Below are 18,368 nucleotides of genomic sequence, written 5' to 3' on the forward strand. Positions count from 1 at the left end.
GCGGCCAGTTTCCTAGATGGCAGACAATCACAGCGTTCGACATAATTCTCGAAGTTGCACTATTTCTATACCCAATGAGGGTCATTCCCAAACTCCACACCAGCCTCGATAAGAAGGTAGTTGTCGTTTTGATTTTAAGTTGCCGTGCTATGTATGTCACACCTATATCTCTCAAAAATTGGGTCTGAATTCTTTGTTTTCTTTGCTTTCAGACTAACCAAAATCTTTCTGAAGTCTAATTCCAGTTGCGGCGATGCATCTTCACTATATACACGTACAGGCAGAGTCCTCTGGCCCTACACTCGACGGCACGGTCGCTACCCTTATTGCCGAGATACATGTTGCACTCAGCATCGTCGTCCTCATAGCACCCCTCATGAAGCCATTCATCGCAGCATATGTAGATGAAAATGGGTTGGCATATACAGATGATGTGTCTAAATCCCGAAGTCCCCCCAGCTCACGCACAAGAACAATCAAGGCAATGTTTTCGTCAAAAAGTCGCGACCCCTACCTTTGGACAGAGGACAATTCTTCATGTCTAGGGACACTTGGTCCAGAAAATCAAATAATGAAAAGTGTACAGATCTCTGTTGATCGACAGACATTGGAGCCCCCAGAAAGGTGTGCTTGTTCAAGTCAAAATGAAGACTCGGGGGTTCCTTTGGTTATTCATTAGACACTGCCAAAGACAAGATGCCCTTTCCAAAGTTCGACGCTGAAAATTTTAATATCTTAGCATTAGCCAAATATGGAATTGATGAAATACCACGGACAAAAAAAAAGATAATTCCACTTCACTACTTTGAAACTTTCAGTTGGGAAGTTCAGTCTATTGGCATAGTCAAAGACACCGCACTTGCTCATATGAGGTCAAGCAGCGAGGTCAAATATGCCCTGGTGACGCAAACGTTTTTTTCTGACTTCAATGCTTCGGAAATCAATCCGTGATTTATTTTCCGATTCGCCTGACTAGTAGTTCCCTTCACGGAATCTGCCCGTCCACTTGACCACCTGGTTTATCCACCACGCCTGCGTAAGAGTCTCGTCACCTCCAGCGCGATTTCAGCGTACCAAGCCCACATGCACATGTGCACCATGAACCCCAACCCTGGGATTTGACAATAGGCCATTCCCCACATAAAGTCGTACCTACCATCTTTTATGCAATATTTCTACCGAAGCAACATTTGAACCTACAAATTTGAAGTCTTGGAAGCTCTAATGCCCACAATGGCAGACAGCTCCGCCGAGGACATCTTTGTGGACTCACCGGAAACTTTGCATACGACAACTGACAGAACCGATCACGGATGTCAAACTGAGCTAACGGGAACATCGGGGAACCTTCATCAAGTGAGCAGTGACTCCACCGGCCGGAAGACGTTCGTCGACAGCAGCAGCACCCCCAGGATTATCAGAAGCTCGACTCAGCCAGTTTGCCCTGAACGACACCACCTCCACATCAGAAAAGTCCAAATGTTCGACAATTGTGGGATGGGACGGCGATGATGACCCAGTAGGTACGCCAGGGTGTCTTCTTATATTGGAATCCATATCTTACTGGTTCTGATCTGGCGTCGCTAGGAGAAACCTTTGAACTTCAACACAACGAAAAAATGGGCGATCACAATCACACTTGCATTGATGACTATCTGCGTCACTTTTGCCTCGTCAGTATTTAGTACTGCAACTATCGTCACGGCAAAGCAATTCCACGTCTCACCAGAGGTTATGGTATTGGCGACCAGCCTCTTCGTGTTAGGATTTGCGTTCGGACCTATAATCTTCGGACCCATGTCGGAGTTGTATGGGCGAAAGCGACCGATGTTTTTGGGCCTCTTTGTTTTCGCCATTTTCCAAATCCCCGTTGCTGTCGCACAGAATCTACAGACGATTTTTGTTTGTCGGTTTTTGGGAGGGTTGTTTGCGAGTTCGCCGCTGGCTATTGTGAGTTCAAGTTTCATCCTTCACAATTCTGCGCCTGGTCTTATTTGGTATACTGGGACTTGGCTAAATCGAAAAAAAAAAAACAATCTACTAGGCTGCGGGAATTCTAGCCGACTTGTTTGAGCCCGTTGATCGTGGAATAGCAGTGACAGTCTTTGCAGGGGCAACATTCATCGGTCCTGTCGCTGGTCCAATCGTCGGCGGCTTCATCACCATGTCACATCTAGGATGGCGATGGACAGAGTATATAACAGCAATCATGGCATTCTTCTTTTCCTCACTCGGATACCTTATTATCCCGGAGACATTTGAAGCAACATTATTGACTTGGCGCGCACAAAAGCGCCGCATTGAAACAAACAATTGGGCTCTGCACGCCCAAGCAGAGCAAATGGTCATCAATCCCAAAGACATTGCAACGAGATACCTTTCGCGACCATTTATCATGTTGGCACTTGAGCCGATTTTGACTCTCATCACTCTCTACATGGGTTTTATCTATGCATTTCTGTATCTTTGTTTCGAGGCATATCCCATCGCATTCCAGAGACTACGTGGATGGAACAACGGTGTCGGCGCTCTCCCATTTCTTGGCCTACTGGGTGGTGTGTTGGTCGGCTGTGCAATTACCATTTGGTTTTCTCTGACACGATTCAAACATATTATGGAGCACATGGGACATGTTGAACCTGAAGAGCGTTTACTTCCCATGATGGTCGGCGGCATTCTCCTCCCCACGGGCATGTTCTGGTTTGCATGGACATCTAACCCAGGGATTCTTTGGGTCCCGGAGGTCTTGTCCGGGATATTTCTTGGGTCTGGAGTGTTATTGATATTTATCCAGGTGATTTCTCCCAATGGTGTGCCCTTGGTAGAAAAGCACTGAACATTGCACAAAGTTGTCTAACAAACATCAGGGGTTGAACTATATAATTGATGTCTACACTGTTCACGCGAACTCGGCAATTGCAGCCAACACATTTTTCCGATCATGGTTGGCTGCTGGGTTTCCCTTGTTCGCAAATGCTATGGTATGTCCTTTGTATTTCTGTTTTTCTCATCGCATGCAACTGACTTTGAAACCCCTTGGAACCCTGAAAGTTCCATAATCTCGGGGTCAATTGGGCAATGACCCTTCTTGGGTGTTTGACGGCCATCCTTTTTCCGGTGCCGATCGCGTTTTTTATCTTTGGTCCGAGAATAAGATCTTGGAGCAAATTTAGTACAGGTTAATGATCCTGAAAAGAAATCAACTGTGGGTACTTCTGAAGATGTCCCTTTGCGTGGACACCGGGCCCGCAATGAAGCCTCGATATTGCAAAATACATAGGGGTTGAAAAGTGAACTTTATACATTTAGTCTTGGGTATTTTTAGTCTTGGGTATTCAATGTACATGGTTATGTGTGAGAAAATAATTGTACAATGCATGGAGTTTATCCACATATGTGAAATTGCAGCTGACGTAGGGGAGGCCTTGAATATGTGTAGGAAATAAAGGGATGAAGTAGGGATGAAGCGAGGACTTGATCGCAATCACTCATGCTGGCCCTTCCACAGAAGCCAAGCCACAACAATACATGCCTTCATGATAGCAGCTGTCCACAGAGCCCCCATCATTCCAATCGAGCTGTGTGCCCAGAGCCCACCGAGCACGACTCCGACCAGCAGACAAAGTACAGCGCCAAGTCGACGCATTTCCTCCGCATTGCGAAAGACCTTCAAAGAAAGGAAATCTTCATGGGAGAAGAGATCACAATAGATGCTGGTCAGTACCACACTTGTCAAGCCATTGTATTTCAAGACGCGACTCGCAACCGCTTGGCCACTACTCTGGAAAGCGACCAGAGCAATCGGCAGAAGAATAAGCCAACTCAGAGGTGCATCACGCGCAGGACGAAACACGGTAACGACTGTGGCGGCCACCACGATACAAAGGAACTGTATACAGAATGAAACGGTGATGACCCACCGTAGTCGCGGCGAGAAATAGCGATGGAATGTGGAGAAAAACAACGATCCGAGGCAGAACCCACAGATCGAAACCCCAGATTTGATCCAGCGATCATCATCGGTGCCAACAAGGCCAAGACCAAAGTAGACCGTGTTTCCGGTTTGCATAGAGACGAAGCTTCCCCAGATAAAGACTGCCGAGCTGTCAAGTAGGCCGGTAATAATGTAGCAGATGAGGAGAAGTAAGTCGCCGCGGTGTGTATTGATCTCTTCGCGCAAGTATTTTGAGACAGCCCGGGGCGGTGGACTGCTCAGTAGAGGCTCAGATTCATTTGGCATGGTGGAGGAAAAGAGAGCACTTGAGAATTGGTAAAATAATATACAGTTGATTCTTGGTGGTTTTGTATTCAAATGTTGGGGTAAGGTTCTTTTGGACTCGTGCGGGGGAAGAGTTTTTCTGAGTCTTCGGTCTCCGCACGCACGTGCGGGCAAATAATATATTGCACGTCATAGGTTGACAACTATGGGGCTATGGGGCTATAGCCGCGTTAAGCTTTGAGAATTACATCAAGTCAATTTAATCAAATCATATTACTTGATCAAGGCAATGTCCACGCAAGCAACCGGATAAGTCGGAGGTTTGAGGAGTTTCTTACCCATCGCCCCTTCAGCAGTCTTTCCCGTGCGGGGAGCTTTTAAACCCTTCCACTATTGATCTCACAACATTACAGTGCCGGTTGTACAACTTGTACAACAATTTTCACGATGCACATACTACTTTCAGTCGATCGGTGTTTGGTGTTACTGCAACTACTTTTTGTCCTCGTACATGGAATACCTGCCCCTGATTCTGCGATCCAAAGATTGCTCCAGATCCCTCCTGGTCGGAGTCAAGATGTACTTGGTCTTGGTAACCCACCATTTACACCGGGACATCGCGACCCATTCGACCACAAGGTTGATTCGATAGGTGATGACAGACAGCCATTGCCCTATCGAGGAGGTAACGGAGCTTCCATCGAAGGACCCAGAAATAAGGATCGTGAAAGGCAGAACCCAGATCTGGTGCGACCTCCAAGCACAGATCATGGTAGCATGTCAAATATGAGATGGAGCTTTGCGGATTCGCACGTCCGCATTGAAGTAAGTCACCTTTTCATAATTCTGGTATTCAAATTATCTAACGCCTTTCCTTGCCTAGGAAGGAGGATGGACTCGTCAGACAACCATCCGTGAGTTACCAACGAGCCGCGAACTTGCTGGTGTAAATATGCGGTTGGATGAGGGGGTGTACCGTGAGCTTCATTGGCACACGGAGGCAGAATGGTAAAGCTCTGTCAAAATTTATTTTATGAAAATGATTGGAAGCTTACTTTCATAGGGCATATGTTCTTGCAGGGAGCGTCCGAGTAACCGCACTTGATCCCGATGGTGGTAGTTTTATCGACGACCTCGAAGCCGGTGACCTATGGTACTTCCCCGCAGGATTTCCCCACTCACTTCAAGGCCTGAGTCCCAACGGCACTGAATTCCTCCTCATCTTCGACGATGGCAACTTCTCCGAGGAGTCTACATTTGTGTTGACTGACTGGTTGGGTATGTTCAGATAAATGCCTCATAGTTCCCACTCCCCCGTTAACAAATTTTATGCAGCCCATACTCCAAAATCAGTGCTGGCCGAAAACTTCCGCATGAAGCCTGAAAGATTCCTCTCAATTCCTCCCTCGGAGAAATACATTTTCAAGGGCACAGTCCCGGATAGCATTGATCATGTTAAACCCCCCGGCTTCCACAAGAGCAAGCTCCAGTTCACACACCATATGCATGCCCAAGAACCCATCCGAACAAGTGGCGGTGCAGTGCGAATCACAGATTCCACCAACTTCCCTATCTCAAAAACAGTAGCAGCCGCACACCTCGAAATCGCCCCGGGCGCGCTCCGAGAAATGCATTGGCATCCCAACGCAGACGAGTGGACATACTTCAAAAAGGGACGGGCCCGTGTCACCGTTTTTGCTGCAGAAGGAAACGCCCGCACATTCAACTACATGGCTGGAGACGTGGGTATTGTTCCTCGAAATATGGGTCACTTCATTGAGAACTTGAGTGACGATGAGCCTTTGGAAGTCTTGGAGATTTTCCGTGCGGATAAGTTCCAGGACTTTTCGCTTTTCCAGTGGCTTGGGGAAACGCCTAGGCGGGTTGTGGCGGAACACATCTTTGCTGATGATCCCGAAGCCGCCGAGGAGTTCTTGAAACAAATTCAAGGTGCTGAAAAGGATCCCATTAAGGATATTCGGGCGTAGGTGCCAGTGCCCTCGTTGATTCTCCTGAAGATCCGATGTGCTTGGCTGCTATTTGTTTGTTTGCAAGAAAGACCTTGAAAGATTTGATAATTCATTTGTTTGCTTTTTCCCCCCAGACCAATGTAGATACAGTCAAGCAATGCCAAGGATTGCCAAGAATGCAGCATGGCGGAGTCCGCCGAGAAGCACTACTGTAGGTCCTCTCAACTAGGGCCAAAAAGTACCATTGGAATCATGTTACCTTTAACCAAATCTATCCCCAGGTCTCTCACTCAGACAAATCAATGGTTGCAATTTCAGACATATGCAATTTCGCACTTCCATAAGGCCGCAACGTAACATTGAAATGATCCCCCAGACAAACCCGATCCACCTTCGGAATAGGAGATCCAGGAACAGCACCACGGAACATGGGCCAATCGATCAAACATCCCATCGCAGTCATATGCATCGGTAGAGCACCATCCTGGAATGCAGGTTCAGGAAGAGGGCCAGAGCCGGCTTGGTATTCCAATGTATTGGGATCGATGGCAACATTCCATTCAGTTGAATTGAGAAGAACGTGGTCCTGGGCTTGCGGCGGGTATGTGCCGGTCGGATATTCAGATTCATTGTTGTAAAACTTTGGTGGTCCGGATGTGATGTCGGGCTTGATGTATAGTGCGTAAAGCAGTGGGCCCCTATATACTGAGACGGTGTCGTTGGCACGGGGTGTGATTTGCATCTCCATTCCAAGCGTGTAGGTGAATTTTGTTGTTCCGGATGGAATGGAGAAGTGAATTAATCCTGTGCTTGGGTCTGTGGATGGTGTGTCCAGGCCCTGGATTGAAACGCCTGTCGACCAATTGGGGACACGAAGGTAGAAATCGAAGCTAGTGGCTGCGTTGATTGTATAGGACAAAGTGTTGCCGAAAGGATACTCGGTTTCGCAGTCGACAGATACTCGCTTTCCACCAATGTCCGTTTTTACAGTTCCAGGACTGAGTAGCGCATGGACAAGGCCGGTTGATCCTTTCTTGGCATAGGAGTTCAGAACGAACTTTGGATATCCCTGTGGATGATTGACAGTGCAGCAGGGATAATTTGGCTCAAGAGCAAACGTGTTGGCCTGGGAGTTATCGTCGTAGAATGGTGTAGCGGAAAGGTTCTTGGAAAATGGCTGGTTGGGTTGGGTCATGTACTGGTGACTCCACCAATCTCCCATCAGGGCAGCAGGGAGAGCATTGTAAGCTGTCAGTTCTGCACGGTCCGCGTAATCCGGATCGCCAATTGCGAAGAAGTTGTAAGCTAGAGAGTACATTGTCTCAACGTGTGTGCAAAGTTCAGATCCGTAGTATGGGTTCAGTCCATCGATTCGTTCATCTGCGAGAATGGTGCCACTGGGAGCTCCATGGTACTCGAATGTCCAGTCCACCTTGATCAATTAGTATTCCACTTCATTAGGAAAGCAACTATTACTTACTCCATTTTTGGCTGTCGTCAAAAGGCTGTCGTTTGATGTAAAACGTCTCACCACGGCAGCATACTTCAACCCTGCAATTGAGTCAGTAAGACCAAACAAACACTACTAGGGGTCATAAATAGTCACCCTCAGCAATAGTTACGCCATGCAGAAACTGCCACAAATCATCCGTAACCGACTGTGGAAGATCATAAAAGTCTTCCTTGATATAAGCATCCTCTGTATACCATCCTTCCCATTTATACCCATATTCATGAAGCATATCAAGATTTTCCAACAAAATCTCAGTCTGATTCCCGGGATGGTAATCAATAAGCCACTGCACGCTTACCATCATATCCTCAACTCGGGCACGGAACCACAAGAAATCATCAGCAGAAGGCTTATCACCCTCATGCCAGATGATCCCTGTTCCATTATCTTTCATCATAGTATTCATCAGCCCATTGAATCGCAACATCGCGTCAACAATTGGAGCCTCGTACGTCGAGTTCGCATCAGCAAGATTTGTCAACCCGAGAAATCTGCAAAAGTCCACATTAACATAGCTCACGATGAGACTTCAGCATTGCTGGACTATGGATTGTTTCTCACAAAAGTGTTCGAGCCCAAATCATTCGTTCCCCACTCTCCAGCGTCTCGGGGCCAATCCAGCCATCAGGCTGAATCCGACCGAGCACATTGTCGACAATATCGTGAACTTGCGCTTTGAGACGATCGTCATTCGTAGTGTACGCAAGTGGGACGAGCGCATTGACCCAATAAGGCAACGCCTCATTCAAGTCACTGTATTCTTGATCTCCACCTATCCATGAAGAGTTGGCGACAAAACGGTAGAAGTCATACAAATGGCCTCCTAGACCTGCTGCGGAGGTTTCAAGTTCAGTTTTCAGCCACCCGTTGGGGGTAATGCTGCCTAGTGGGAGAGGGTCGTATACAAATGGGACAACTGGTATCAAGGTTAGTGGAATGAATGCTTCAAATGTTGATGCCCATGATGTCTTCACTTACGCGAGGTAGCCTGCGTAGACGGTATAATGTTGAACGTGGCTGTGAACTGCAAAAGCCGAAGCACCGACCATCCAGAGGAAGGCATCTTGGGACTTTCAAATATTGAGATAAATTTGGAGATGCATAGTCAATCTTCGCTGAAGGGTTCAGTTGCAATAAATACAGTCTTATCTTGATGCGTGGCGAGGTTAGCGGGGTAGCGTCCGCTGTCGATGTACTTGGATCTCTTGTTTAAGCCCGTTAATAGCCCGGCATTTGAAACCTGTGATATAGAAGTCTGAGCGAGAATGAGAAATGTAACGGTCCCCGCGGCTGGAGCCGATACATTCTTAACCGCGGTTACATTGATCGATGTAGGTGAAATGCAGATCTTTGTCTTGGTGGATCTTCTCCGTCGGAATTTTGCCCGAAGGAAGAAGCACGCGGCGATCTACAGTCAGGATTATCATCTATGAATTTCTTACATACAGACGACATTTTGAATTTGGCCAATTCAAGTATTTACTTTCTATACTAGTAGTATGAGATGGCAGTGTGATCATTTCCGTTTGAATTAAAAAAATTATCGATATTTCACATGACATGAAATAAAAAGGTTGCACTCAAGTGCTTCATCTATACATGAATAACAGTCGCGTTCTCCTTGCGAACAAAGTCGAAGAAGCTCTTGAGGTTTTTGTGCCTAGGCTCGCCCACAACAAAAACAGCAGGCTTGCCGTATGGCGCAGGAACAGTAGCGGTCTGGCCACCCTGGTAGGTCTTTCCAGTCCAAACATGCTTATAGGTCTCACCCTGGCCGGGGAAGTACACGCGAACGGTCTTGTGACCAGCATCCAAAACAGGAGCAACATAGAGATCCGCGCCGAGAAAGTAGCTCTCGAAGCTAATCTGCTTCGCCTTCACGTCATTGGGGTGGTAGATGACGGGCATGCGAACAAGGGGCCAGCCAAGGTGCTTGCTTTCGGTATCAAGAATCTGGCGACGGTAAGGACCCAAGCTGGCGAACATGCGAGCATTGTAGGCGTGGTACGCGTATGTGGATGCATTGGTGTAGAATTGTGCGTTGACCTCGGGGACGTTACCCTCGTGCGAGCGGAAGACGGCGCTGGAAACGGCGGAAAGCTCACCCCAGCGACCGAGGAGCTCGGCGGAACGGTTGACGATTCCGTTGCTGTCCCAGGTAGTTGTGTAGCCACCAATCTCGACGTGACCGTGGGCGTAGCCTGAAAGACCCATGTGGCCAAGGACGGTCACGGCAGACTTAATTCCGTCGTTGACGCCCCAGTTGGTGTTTTGATCACCGACCCAGTAGAGGTTCATGTCGCGGTTAGAAGACATGGATGAAGAGCGGTGGAAGATGAGAGCGTCGGCAACGGCGGAGACGTTGTTGCGGAGCTCATTGTTCAAAGCGGACCAGTCACGAGGGTACTGATTGTGGTAGAATCGGGGATCAATGTTCTTGTTGGCGAACTTGGTGTCATCGCTAACGGGGGTGTACTCTCCAAAGTCACACATGTATCCCGAGACATTGGCGCTCCATACCTGGTCGGTAAGAACCTCTTGGAACCAAGACCAGGCAGCGGGGTTGGTGAGATCAACGATACCGGCGTCAATACCGGGACCGCTAGAGATAACAGCAGTGTCGTTGGTGGTGGAATTTTGGATCATGTAGCCACCCTCAGTAGCCTCCAAGTAAAGGTTACGGCGATATCCATCGGGCTTGGTGCTGACATTGGCGATGAAGGGGTTGATGTAAGAGAGAGTGCGCACATTGTGTTGGTCACGCAGGTCCTGGACGAATTTGTTCCAAGTCGGGTACAGATCCGAATCGGCCTCCCAGTTCCACCAAAGACGAGAAATAGTCAGGCCATTCAGGTAGGAAGCGGATTGACTGTGGGTGCCGACCCAATCCTGGAGCCAAATACCGGCAATCGGGCATGAGTGGTTTAATCCATAGTTGACAATCTTGTTGACCTTGGTTTGACCACCCTGGATACCAAGAATGGCACCACTATCGGCCCACTTAGGAATCTCAGGCATGCGACCAGTGTACTCAGTAAGCATAGTGATTGCGTCTAGCATGTTACCTGCCTGCATGAAATAACCGTCCACGGTAAGCGCAGCGTACCGTACAGTAACGGAGCTTGCATTGCGGAAATCGAAGTTGGCATAGGCGGTGCTCTCCTCGGTGAGGTGGAGAACGCGTGCATTAGAAGAGATGTACTGAGGAGTGGCGGAGTAAGTACTGTACTTGTCACCTCCAGAGAAGAAGCTGGAAGCGTTCTCAAGTTCGGTGGTCGGCTGATCACCACGGCCAACACCACCTTCGCGGGAGAAGATAGGCACAGACTGGTTCTTCAGCGAGGCGAATGAAGCTTGTCCACCGAGACCATAGAAGTCTTCGGAAGGCGAAGAGCGGTAGGTAAAGAACAATTTGGTCAAGGCATCTTCCGAGCTGGGGTTGACTTTGATGTTGAAAGCAACCCGATCCGGGAACTGGTGAGAAACATAGAGGGTCAAAGAGAAGCCAGCAGTGGTGTTTGACTTTCCACATCCAGAAAGGGTGCCTTGCACGACTGTAGCGTGGTTGTTGACACTCTCCTTTGACTCGCGCTGGATCACCCTGGTGATGCGCTCAGATGTGCACTTGTCCTCGTCCACATCGGTAATCTTGAAGTTTCCACTTGAATCAATAATCTCATCCAGACCGGCGCTTGCGCTCAAGAACGATGCGCCAGGCACAGTCTCCCAAATTGTTCGGTTTTGACCAGTAACAACTAGATGATTGGCACTCTGGTCAACAGAGAGACTGAAACCACTTCCGAGGTCCAATGGTGCCTGTACCTGTGCCGCGACGGCCGGCGCCGCAAGGGTCGTCCAGATCAAAGTTTTCAACCCAGGCATCTTGCAATTGTTGTTCAAGCCGATGTCGATCGAATTGAAAAAAAGAAATCAGAATGGCCGTCCCTTACCTTTTAACTGTCGTGCATTTCCTCCGACATTGCCGAATAAAGTCCCAGATGACAGTCCGAGCGACCCACTCTGGAAATTATGTTACCCTACGTCACAAAAAGCCCAATCACCGGGTTTTTCCCCATGAAGGCCCCGGTGTTTAATGACGATCAGCTTGTCTGGTGTTGTCAGATGCTGTATGAATGGCTGGTTGCGCCATGAACTCCACAATTGGCGACTCCATCGGCTCGTGTCGAGTTCTCCGCTCGGCAGAGTCCCGATTTCCCCTCCTAAACACATTGCCGTCCCCAGAATCGGGAAAGGAGGGTCCAAATGAACAACGATATGCATGTCCCATTCAACAAGGGGCGAATAAAGATTTGATCAAGACATTCTTCCCCGGAATTCAGCATTCCATCGACGATTTAAGTATTCCCCGGTCGGTATACCGATGTCCCGAGAGGAATTGACTTTCAAATGTAGAAACTGACGAAAGGTGGAGCTGGGGACTCCGCATTAGCCGGCCTTTCGATTTTCCTTTCGAATTTCCTCGTTGTCGTTGGTCAAACGCCAACGTTGAAAAGCACGCCTTGAACGGCTAAAATGACACGGGAATTGCCGCCCGTCGGGAAAGAATGCGCCTCCTACGAAACAATCTTTTGCTCCCTTCCTCAGTCGACCCATCGAGTGTATACTAAACACCCAGGGTCCCGGTTTTTCTGACTAAAATTCCTTTATTTGTGGATCAGTATAGAGTCTAAAACGCCCGATTTCCAAGGTCCCGAATTTTCTCGGGTTTGCTTAGCCGAGGGAAGTATGTACAGCGAATGACCTCATTTCTCCCACACAGGAGTAGTTCCCCAGGAAGTGGGAGTGTCGCTCATCTCAAACTCAATGCTTCCGGCATTCACAATCTCGGCATGGGTCAGTATTGGGAAATTGGCCTTCTTCCCGCCTATCTTCAAGCCCTTTATGTATGGCTTAGCAGGGGCACCTGGGGCACTGATGACAAGGGTCCTGTCGGGTTCGTCTGTCGCCTGGCCACCTGTAGCAGCCTCCGCGGGCCAGTGAATGGTAGTCTTCTCAAAAAATGGCGCCGATACAACATACTCATCACTCGCTGGGTTGACTGGGTAAAACCCTAGAGCTGAGAAGATGTACCAAGCACTCGTCTGGCCCAAATCATCATTACCACTCAGACCAGCGCTCGTGGCATTATAGTTATCCCATGCCACACCGGGAATCGTTTCGGCGGAGCGATCTGGGTATCCAATAACAGAGTAAAGATAAGGAACATGATGGCTGGGTTCGTTTGTCTGATCGTTGTGCCCGCCCTGGAAATATGTATCGAGGCGATCACGCATGGCTTCCCGACCACCAAAAAGTTGAGCCAACCCCTCGAGGTCATGCAAAACATCAAAGGTGTAGACCCAGTCGTCACCTTCCGTCCAACCCCAAGTATTGTTCGCCCAACTCCCGTTCCCATTGCGTGCCTGCATAAACTGGGTTTCGTTGTTCCAGATATTCGCGAAATTTCCGCTCCGAGCCCGAAGGGCATTGATGGTTTCGTTATCTCCACCTGCGTGCTCCCCCACAACGGCACATGCATAATCATCGAATGCATAATCTAGAGTTCGACTTCCAGCCTCCGACCAGCCATCGTTGGAAACCCATCCTTGCTTCATATAGGCCGTGAGTCCTGCTCGAACTTCATAGGAGGTGTTGGGCTCGCGATCATAATAAAGTGTTTCCACATCCCGCACCGGTGGGGTATATGCATCTTTCTTGACTGCATCCCAGGCCTTAGCAATATCAAAATCATGAAAGCCGCGCTCCAAGGCGTTGGCGAGGATAACATCTGCATTTGTAGCAACCATGATGTTGGTTTCGATCATATTGGCCCACATCGGTAGCCAACCAGACCAGTCAAAAATCCGAAGCAGTGTCCGCATCATGCTGTTCACCCGCTCTGGGGCAAATAGTGTGATTAGAGAGTGCTCTGCTCGATAGGTGTCCCAAATGGACCAAGATTGATAATAAGAATCGTTCGCAACGTGGACGCTATCTGTGTATCCAGAATAAAATGTACGGGACTTGCCATCTTCGGAGAGAGGTTCAGAGAAATCACTCGGGTACTGCAGCGCATGAAAAAGTCCAGTATAAAATATCGCAAGCGGATCATGCTCCAAGTCGGTATTGTTGACACCTTCAATAGTCACACGGCCTAACTTTTCGAGCCAAGCATGTTTGATGTTGTCAACAGTATCTTGAAATTTGGTCCTACTCGGTATCTCGATTTCCAAATTCCGCCGTGCCTGCTCCACGCTGACATACGAAATGCCAGTGCGAACCTCCACAGTGGTTACATTCGAGGCAAACTTGACGAAAGCTCCTGTATACTTGCCGGTCCTATCCGTTTGGCCCTGGAGTGTGATGTTACCGTTGGTGACGCCAGCATCTTCAAATGGCTCCGAGAATTGGGAAACGAAATATCCTTTGAAAGAGGATGCATGATCTGGGCCAAGGAGATAGTCTTGTCTTTCTGTGTTATAGCCATATATCTCTCGTGTTTCGCTGTCAATATGAACATCGCCAGTCCAATTCTGACGAGACACCTCAATAAACACCCAAGGCTCTGAGTTTTGCTCATCTTTTGAAGCACTGCAATCCTCGAAGTCAAAACGGAGATGACTCGAATGAGAATCTGCAGACAAGGCGACCTGAATTGACCTGTCGTAATGATCTGACTCCGATCTCATGCCCACCTGAGTCACGGCTCGCTTTCTTGTCCGACCATTCGAGCCCTCTTCAACGTCTTCCGGAACTGCGCCAGCACCGCCTGGATCTGGCCCATCATTTGCATACTGAGCCGTAGCATTCCAGTCACGACCCAAAAGCTGCGTCGCGTCAAGGAGCACCTCGTAAACATAAGGCGTACTCTTTTCATCTTTCTTCTGGAACGCCAGTCCTCGGTTAACAAACAGCGGCTGAACTTCCCCCATCCCGGGTGTCAGCACAACCTGACCTGCCTCTCCCATCCAGATAGCCGGCTGATGAGTAGCCTGAAACCCGTGAATAAGTCGGTCGCTGTAGCTGTAGGGACATTGGGAGATGAAGTTTTCCCGAGTCTGCGGGGTCCATCGTGTCATGCCGAAAGGAGGGGAGACCGAGGGAATCATTCCACCATTGCTATTCGGGGAAGGACCGGAAGTGCCAATGAATGGGTTGACATGGTTTAGTACACCGGTATTCGCATGGTAATCAGGTGTGTCGCGGGTACCACATGTACCGGGTTGACGCGTTGGATGAGCGGGGACAGTCCCCACAAGACCTAAAAGCAATGGTATAACCGTATGCATGTTTCTCGTTATTTCTCGATCGCTTTTGTGATGCATGACTCGACTGCGGTCGAGCTTCGGTCAAAATCCGGGGCCATGGGATTTATATGATTGCAGAAACGAGCTAGGTGATTGCCGTGTCTAGGATTCCACATTCCTCAAATGCCGACTGGTAAGCTTAAGCTCCACAATATTTATCAAAGAGTCAGGGCTCGGGGCTCGGGCTTTCACCTCGTGGGGTCAAAGTAACCTTGTGGCTTTTCAGTGCTGATCGCAATTCTCGCCAAATTGCGGGGTTGGGGTCGCATCGCGCGGGTACTTACTACGTGCCCGGCTTGTACTCCGTGGAGCCGAGAGAAAACATTAAGAATATTTGGACCATTTGCAAAACTAACATAAGCTAATTTGAAATAATGTTAGTTATATAGTACTACTCAGTACTGCTGACAACCTTGAACCTTGAGATAACACACATTATCTGAAGGGGAAATCTTGGAAAGGACTGTTGCCGGTACCTAGCATTCTTATTAAGTACTAGCTTCAATGCTTCAAGTTGTATAGTAGGAATGACTAGCTGTAGTTGCAAAGATCCTCGAGCAGGAGGTATTGATGAATCATGATCTATGATTAATCATTAGGGGTGTACCCGGCACACTGTAATATGATGGTGAGGACTTATTGGGGGAATCGTTATTCAGATGATGAAGCTTAACAAACACTTTAACTATCCGCAAATTTGCGCTATCTAGATTCTCAGCCCGACTTTCATCTAAAATGCCATCTTAATGCTCATCATAATGCCTCAATTCTCACCTTCAAAATCCTCATCCATCTCTGTTAGTTGCTGGGGTTGGGAATCAAGGGTCGGCTGCAAGAAAGAGAAAAGGATGTCAAAATGAGAGACACGAGGATGAGAGACAGTGACTGGGTCTTAGATGAGAGCTGGGTCGATGTTGGCTGGGTCAACGTTAGCTGGATCAACGATAGCTGGGTCGACAAGAGCTGCCTGGGCGAGAGCTGCCTGGGCGAGAGTTGGCTGGATAATAGCTGGCTGAATAGGAGCTGGCTGGATAAGAGCTGCAGACGGAGGTGAAGCTGCTATGAAGCTGCAACGCCTTCCCTTCGATGACCAGTGGCAATTCGCACAGGACGGGAACATAGTGCCCAGACTTGGAACGATAACGCAGGAGGTGAAAGGTCCCATCTTACGCTTGCAGGAGTCACACTCTTGCCCTGGCAACACTTCAATCCCAACGGACTGGGCAACGAGGGATTCAACGTTCTCCAGTCTCTTGTTGACCTTCGTGAAAAACTGGGGACCGGTCAAAGGCCGCCCTTCAATCCTGAGTCCCGGCTCTCGACGGAGGGGTAACTGTCTCAGCGTGTGAATCTTCGATCCGGGGCGACGACCGATTGGTCTGATTCCACGGGTAAACCAGTCCCCGTTCACTGAGACCCACGCCCAATACCCAGGCTGGGTGTCGTTGCCGATCACAGGCGGTGGGTCAAGTGCTGGGGTAGGAGCCTGCATGGCTGACTAGTAATATGCCTTGTGAAGGTACCTATTCAAGGTGACTTGAAACAGTTAGTTAAAAACACTCGAGGGGCTTGGGAATATACTAGTGACTGACTTTGCTTCCGGTTTCCTGATCTGGGATGGCGTGGTCACGTGGTATGGAAACGGATGAAAGAGCAGAAAACAAATGTGAGATGGTTTCATGAGGCTGTAGGGGAAAATCTCTTGACAAGAAAAGAAAACAGTAAACAATTAGGATCTATTGTTGCAAGATTGCGAACCACCAAAGAAAGTTATAGGAGCCACCTGCAGAATACGTGATGCTGGCGTATCGCTCCTCCCCTGCCGTTTTCCTTTGGATACAATTTAGTGTGTTCATTTAATTTGATCGCCATTTTTCATGCGTAGTTAAGATTCTGATATCTTCTGTTCCCACAATTTAAACAATTCCGAATTGACGCTGAGTGAGGTCCACTATTGCCGCTAAAAATAGGAAAGCGGGAACTGGAGTCCAATCAGAAACGCGGCGCCACACAATTTTGGGGGGAAAAAAAAACAAAACCGCCAAGGTATGCGCGGCCATTCCTGACGCGTCCAGGCCGCAATATTAAAGGGCTTGAACTCCTCGCGATAACTTCCAAGCCCCTGTATCTCCTCGCCATATCACGGTCTTTAGCAGAGATTCTCCTTCAAACCTTGGAAGCCTGTTCGCCTTCCCATCATGCCAGCATTATATTCCTCTCTGAATGAGCGGGCGGCCCACATGGCCCCGCACCTTGCCCAACGAAGCCTAAGCGTCGACCATACACAGGCAGTCACACTAGGAATTATGGCCGTCTACGTTGTTGTTATCGCTTTACTTTGGAACCTGCCATATGTTCGATACTCATTATGGCCCTTCAAGGTAAACACTCACACTGACCCTCCCACTCCAACGCTCGACTCCAGCTAACGGGTTAGATGTTGGTTATCGCGTTTCACGAATTCGGACATGCGATCACGGCATGCTGTACAGGCGGACGAGTCGAATCTATCTCTCTTGATCCTCACGAAGGAGGCGTCACACATATGCGAGGAGGAATGTCTGCCATCACACTGCCCGCGGGGTATTTGGGGTCATCCATCATTGGCGCTCTGTTGATCTTTGCGGGATTTGATATTGTGGCTAGTAAAATTGCTAGCATTGTGCTTGGTGTTTGCTTTCTTTTGACCCTTTGGTGGGCTCGGAAGGATTGGTTGACCATCTGCACCGTTCTCCTTGCGGTTGGCTTCCTCGTCGCGTGCTGGTTCATTGCCCATGCTGAAGCCTTAAGGTGGTTCGTCGTAAGTCAAAAGTTGACGTGGGTTTGATTTATCGCTGAGCTTATACTAACCGTGACTACTAGCTATTTATCGGCGTCATGTCCTCCCTCTACAGCGTGTGGGATATTGTAAGTCCCCTTCCCCCTGGCTGCTTTCTTGCGACATCTGCTCATATCGGACTAACATACCACCCCCAGTGCGACGATCTCATTCTCCGCAAAGTCAACAGTTCTGATGCTAGCGTTTTCGCCAAGAAGTATGGAGGATCTTCGCAATGCTGGGGTATCATCTGGTCTATCATCTCTCTTGCTTTCATGGCTATTGGGATTATTGGTGGAATCGCCGCATTTCCCGAGTCCTTCGCGCAGCAAGAGAAAGACTCACAGCATTTTATTCCCACATTTTGATTACGGATTCCATGATATTTACGACTAAAGCTCAATACCCCATTCATGTTTTCTCCAACGTTTTTTTATTGCATCTGGTTCGATTCAGATACACGTGTATTAACAGACAAAATGCAATATTTACTACCAATCTTTGTGTATAAACACCGAGAATAAGTTACCTCTTGTATCCC

At 48.5% G+C, this 18,368-nt stretch overlaps 8 protein-coding genes across 8 annotated transcripts; 3 read left to right on the forward strand and 5 right to left on the reverse strand.

Moving 5' to 3' along the window:
• Positions 1-1,233: 1,233 nt before the first annotated feature.
• Positions 1,234-2,836, forward strand: N7466_010797 (MFS transporter; the record flags this gene model as incomplete). Its single annotated transcript, XM_057170186.1, has 4 exons — positions 1,234-1,385; positions 1,435-1,519; positions 1,588-1,950; positions 2,045-2,836. 4 exons carry the CDS (start codon positions 1,234-1,236, stop codon positions 2,834-2,836), a joined length of 1,392 nt encoding a protein of 463 aa, XP_057015918.1.
• A 648-nt stretch (positions 2,837-3,484) lies between these two features.
• Positions 3,485-4,240, reverse strand: N7466_010798 (YoaK family protein; the record flags this gene model as incomplete). The annotated part of the gene is made up of 1 exon (XM_057170187.1): positions 3,485-4,240. One exon carries the CDS (start codon positions 4,238-4,240, stop codon positions 3,485-3,487), a length of 756 nt encoding a protein of 251 aa, XP_057015919.1.
• Positions 4,241-4,666: 426 nt separating this feature from the next.
• On the forward strand, positions 4,667-6,207 carry N7466_010799 (Oxalate decarboxylase OxdC; the record flags this gene model as incomplete). Its single annotated transcript, XM_057170188.1, has 4 exons — positions 4,667-5,044; positions 5,103-5,196; positions 5,300-5,497; positions 5,555-6,207. 4 exons carry the CDS (start codon positions 4,667-4,669, stop codon positions 6,205-6,207), a joined length of 1,323 nt encoding a protein of 440 aa, XP_057015920.1.
• A 268-nt stretch (positions 6,208-6,475) lies between these two features.
• N7466_010800 (uncharacterized protein) lies at positions 6,476-8,765 on the reverse strand (the record flags this gene model as incomplete). The annotated part of the gene is made up of 5 exons (XM_057170189.1): positions 6,476-7,621; positions 7,670-7,740; positions 7,796-8,193; positions 8,264-8,618; positions 8,681-8,765. The coding sequence occupies 5 exons, from the start codon at positions 8,763-8,765 to the stop codon at positions 6,476-6,478; spliced, it is 2,055 nt and encodes a 684-aa protein (XP_057015921.1).
• A 530-nt stretch (positions 8,766-9,295) lies between these two features.
• On the reverse strand, positions 9,296-11,584 carry N7466_010801 (uncharacterized protein; the record flags this gene model as incomplete). Its single annotated transcript, XM_057170190.1, has 1 exon — positions 9,296-11,584. The coding sequence occupies one exon, from the start codon at positions 11,582-11,584 to the stop codon at positions 9,296-9,298; it is 2,289 nt and encodes a 762-aa protein (XP_057015922.1).
• An 881-nt stretch (positions 11,585-12,465) lies between these two features.
• Positions 12,466-14,991, reverse strand: N7466_010802 (GH92 family glycosyl hydrolase; the record flags this gene model as incomplete). The annotated part of the gene is made up of 1 exon (XM_057170191.1): positions 12,466-14,991. One exon carries the CDS (start codon positions 14,989-14,991, stop codon positions 12,466-12,468), a length of 2,526 nt encoding a protein of 841 aa, XP_057015923.1.
• Positions 14,992-15,901: 910 nt separating this feature from the next.
• Positions 15,902-16,501, reverse strand: N7466_010803 (DUF3716 domain-containing protein; the record flags this gene model as incomplete). The annotated part of the gene is made up of 1 exon (XM_057170192.1): positions 15,902-16,501. One exon carries the CDS (start codon positions 16,499-16,501, stop codon positions 15,902-15,904), a length of 600 nt encoding a protein of 199 aa, XP_057015924.1.
• Positions 16,502-17,207: 706 nt separating this feature from the next.
• Positions 17,208-18,195, forward strand: N7466_010804 (M50 family metallopeptidase; the record flags this gene model as incomplete). Its single annotated transcript, XM_057170193.1, has 4 exons — positions 17,208-17,390; positions 17,447-17,809; positions 17,872-17,916; positions 17,986-18,195. The coding sequence occupies 4 exons, from the start codon at positions 17,208-17,210 to the stop codon at positions 18,193-18,195; spliced, it is 801 nt and encodes a 266-aa protein (XP_057015925.1).
• Positions 18,196-18,368: the final 173 nt, after the last annotated feature.

The sequence above is a fragment of the Penicillium verhagenii genome (assembly GCF_028828195.1).
Source record: "Penicillium verhagenii strain IBT 33310 chromosome Unknown utg000012l_segment0_segment0, whole genome shotgun sequence".
NCBI lineage: Eukaryota > Fungi > Ascomycota > Eurotiomycetes > Eurotiales > Aspergillaceae > Penicillium > Penicillium verhagenii.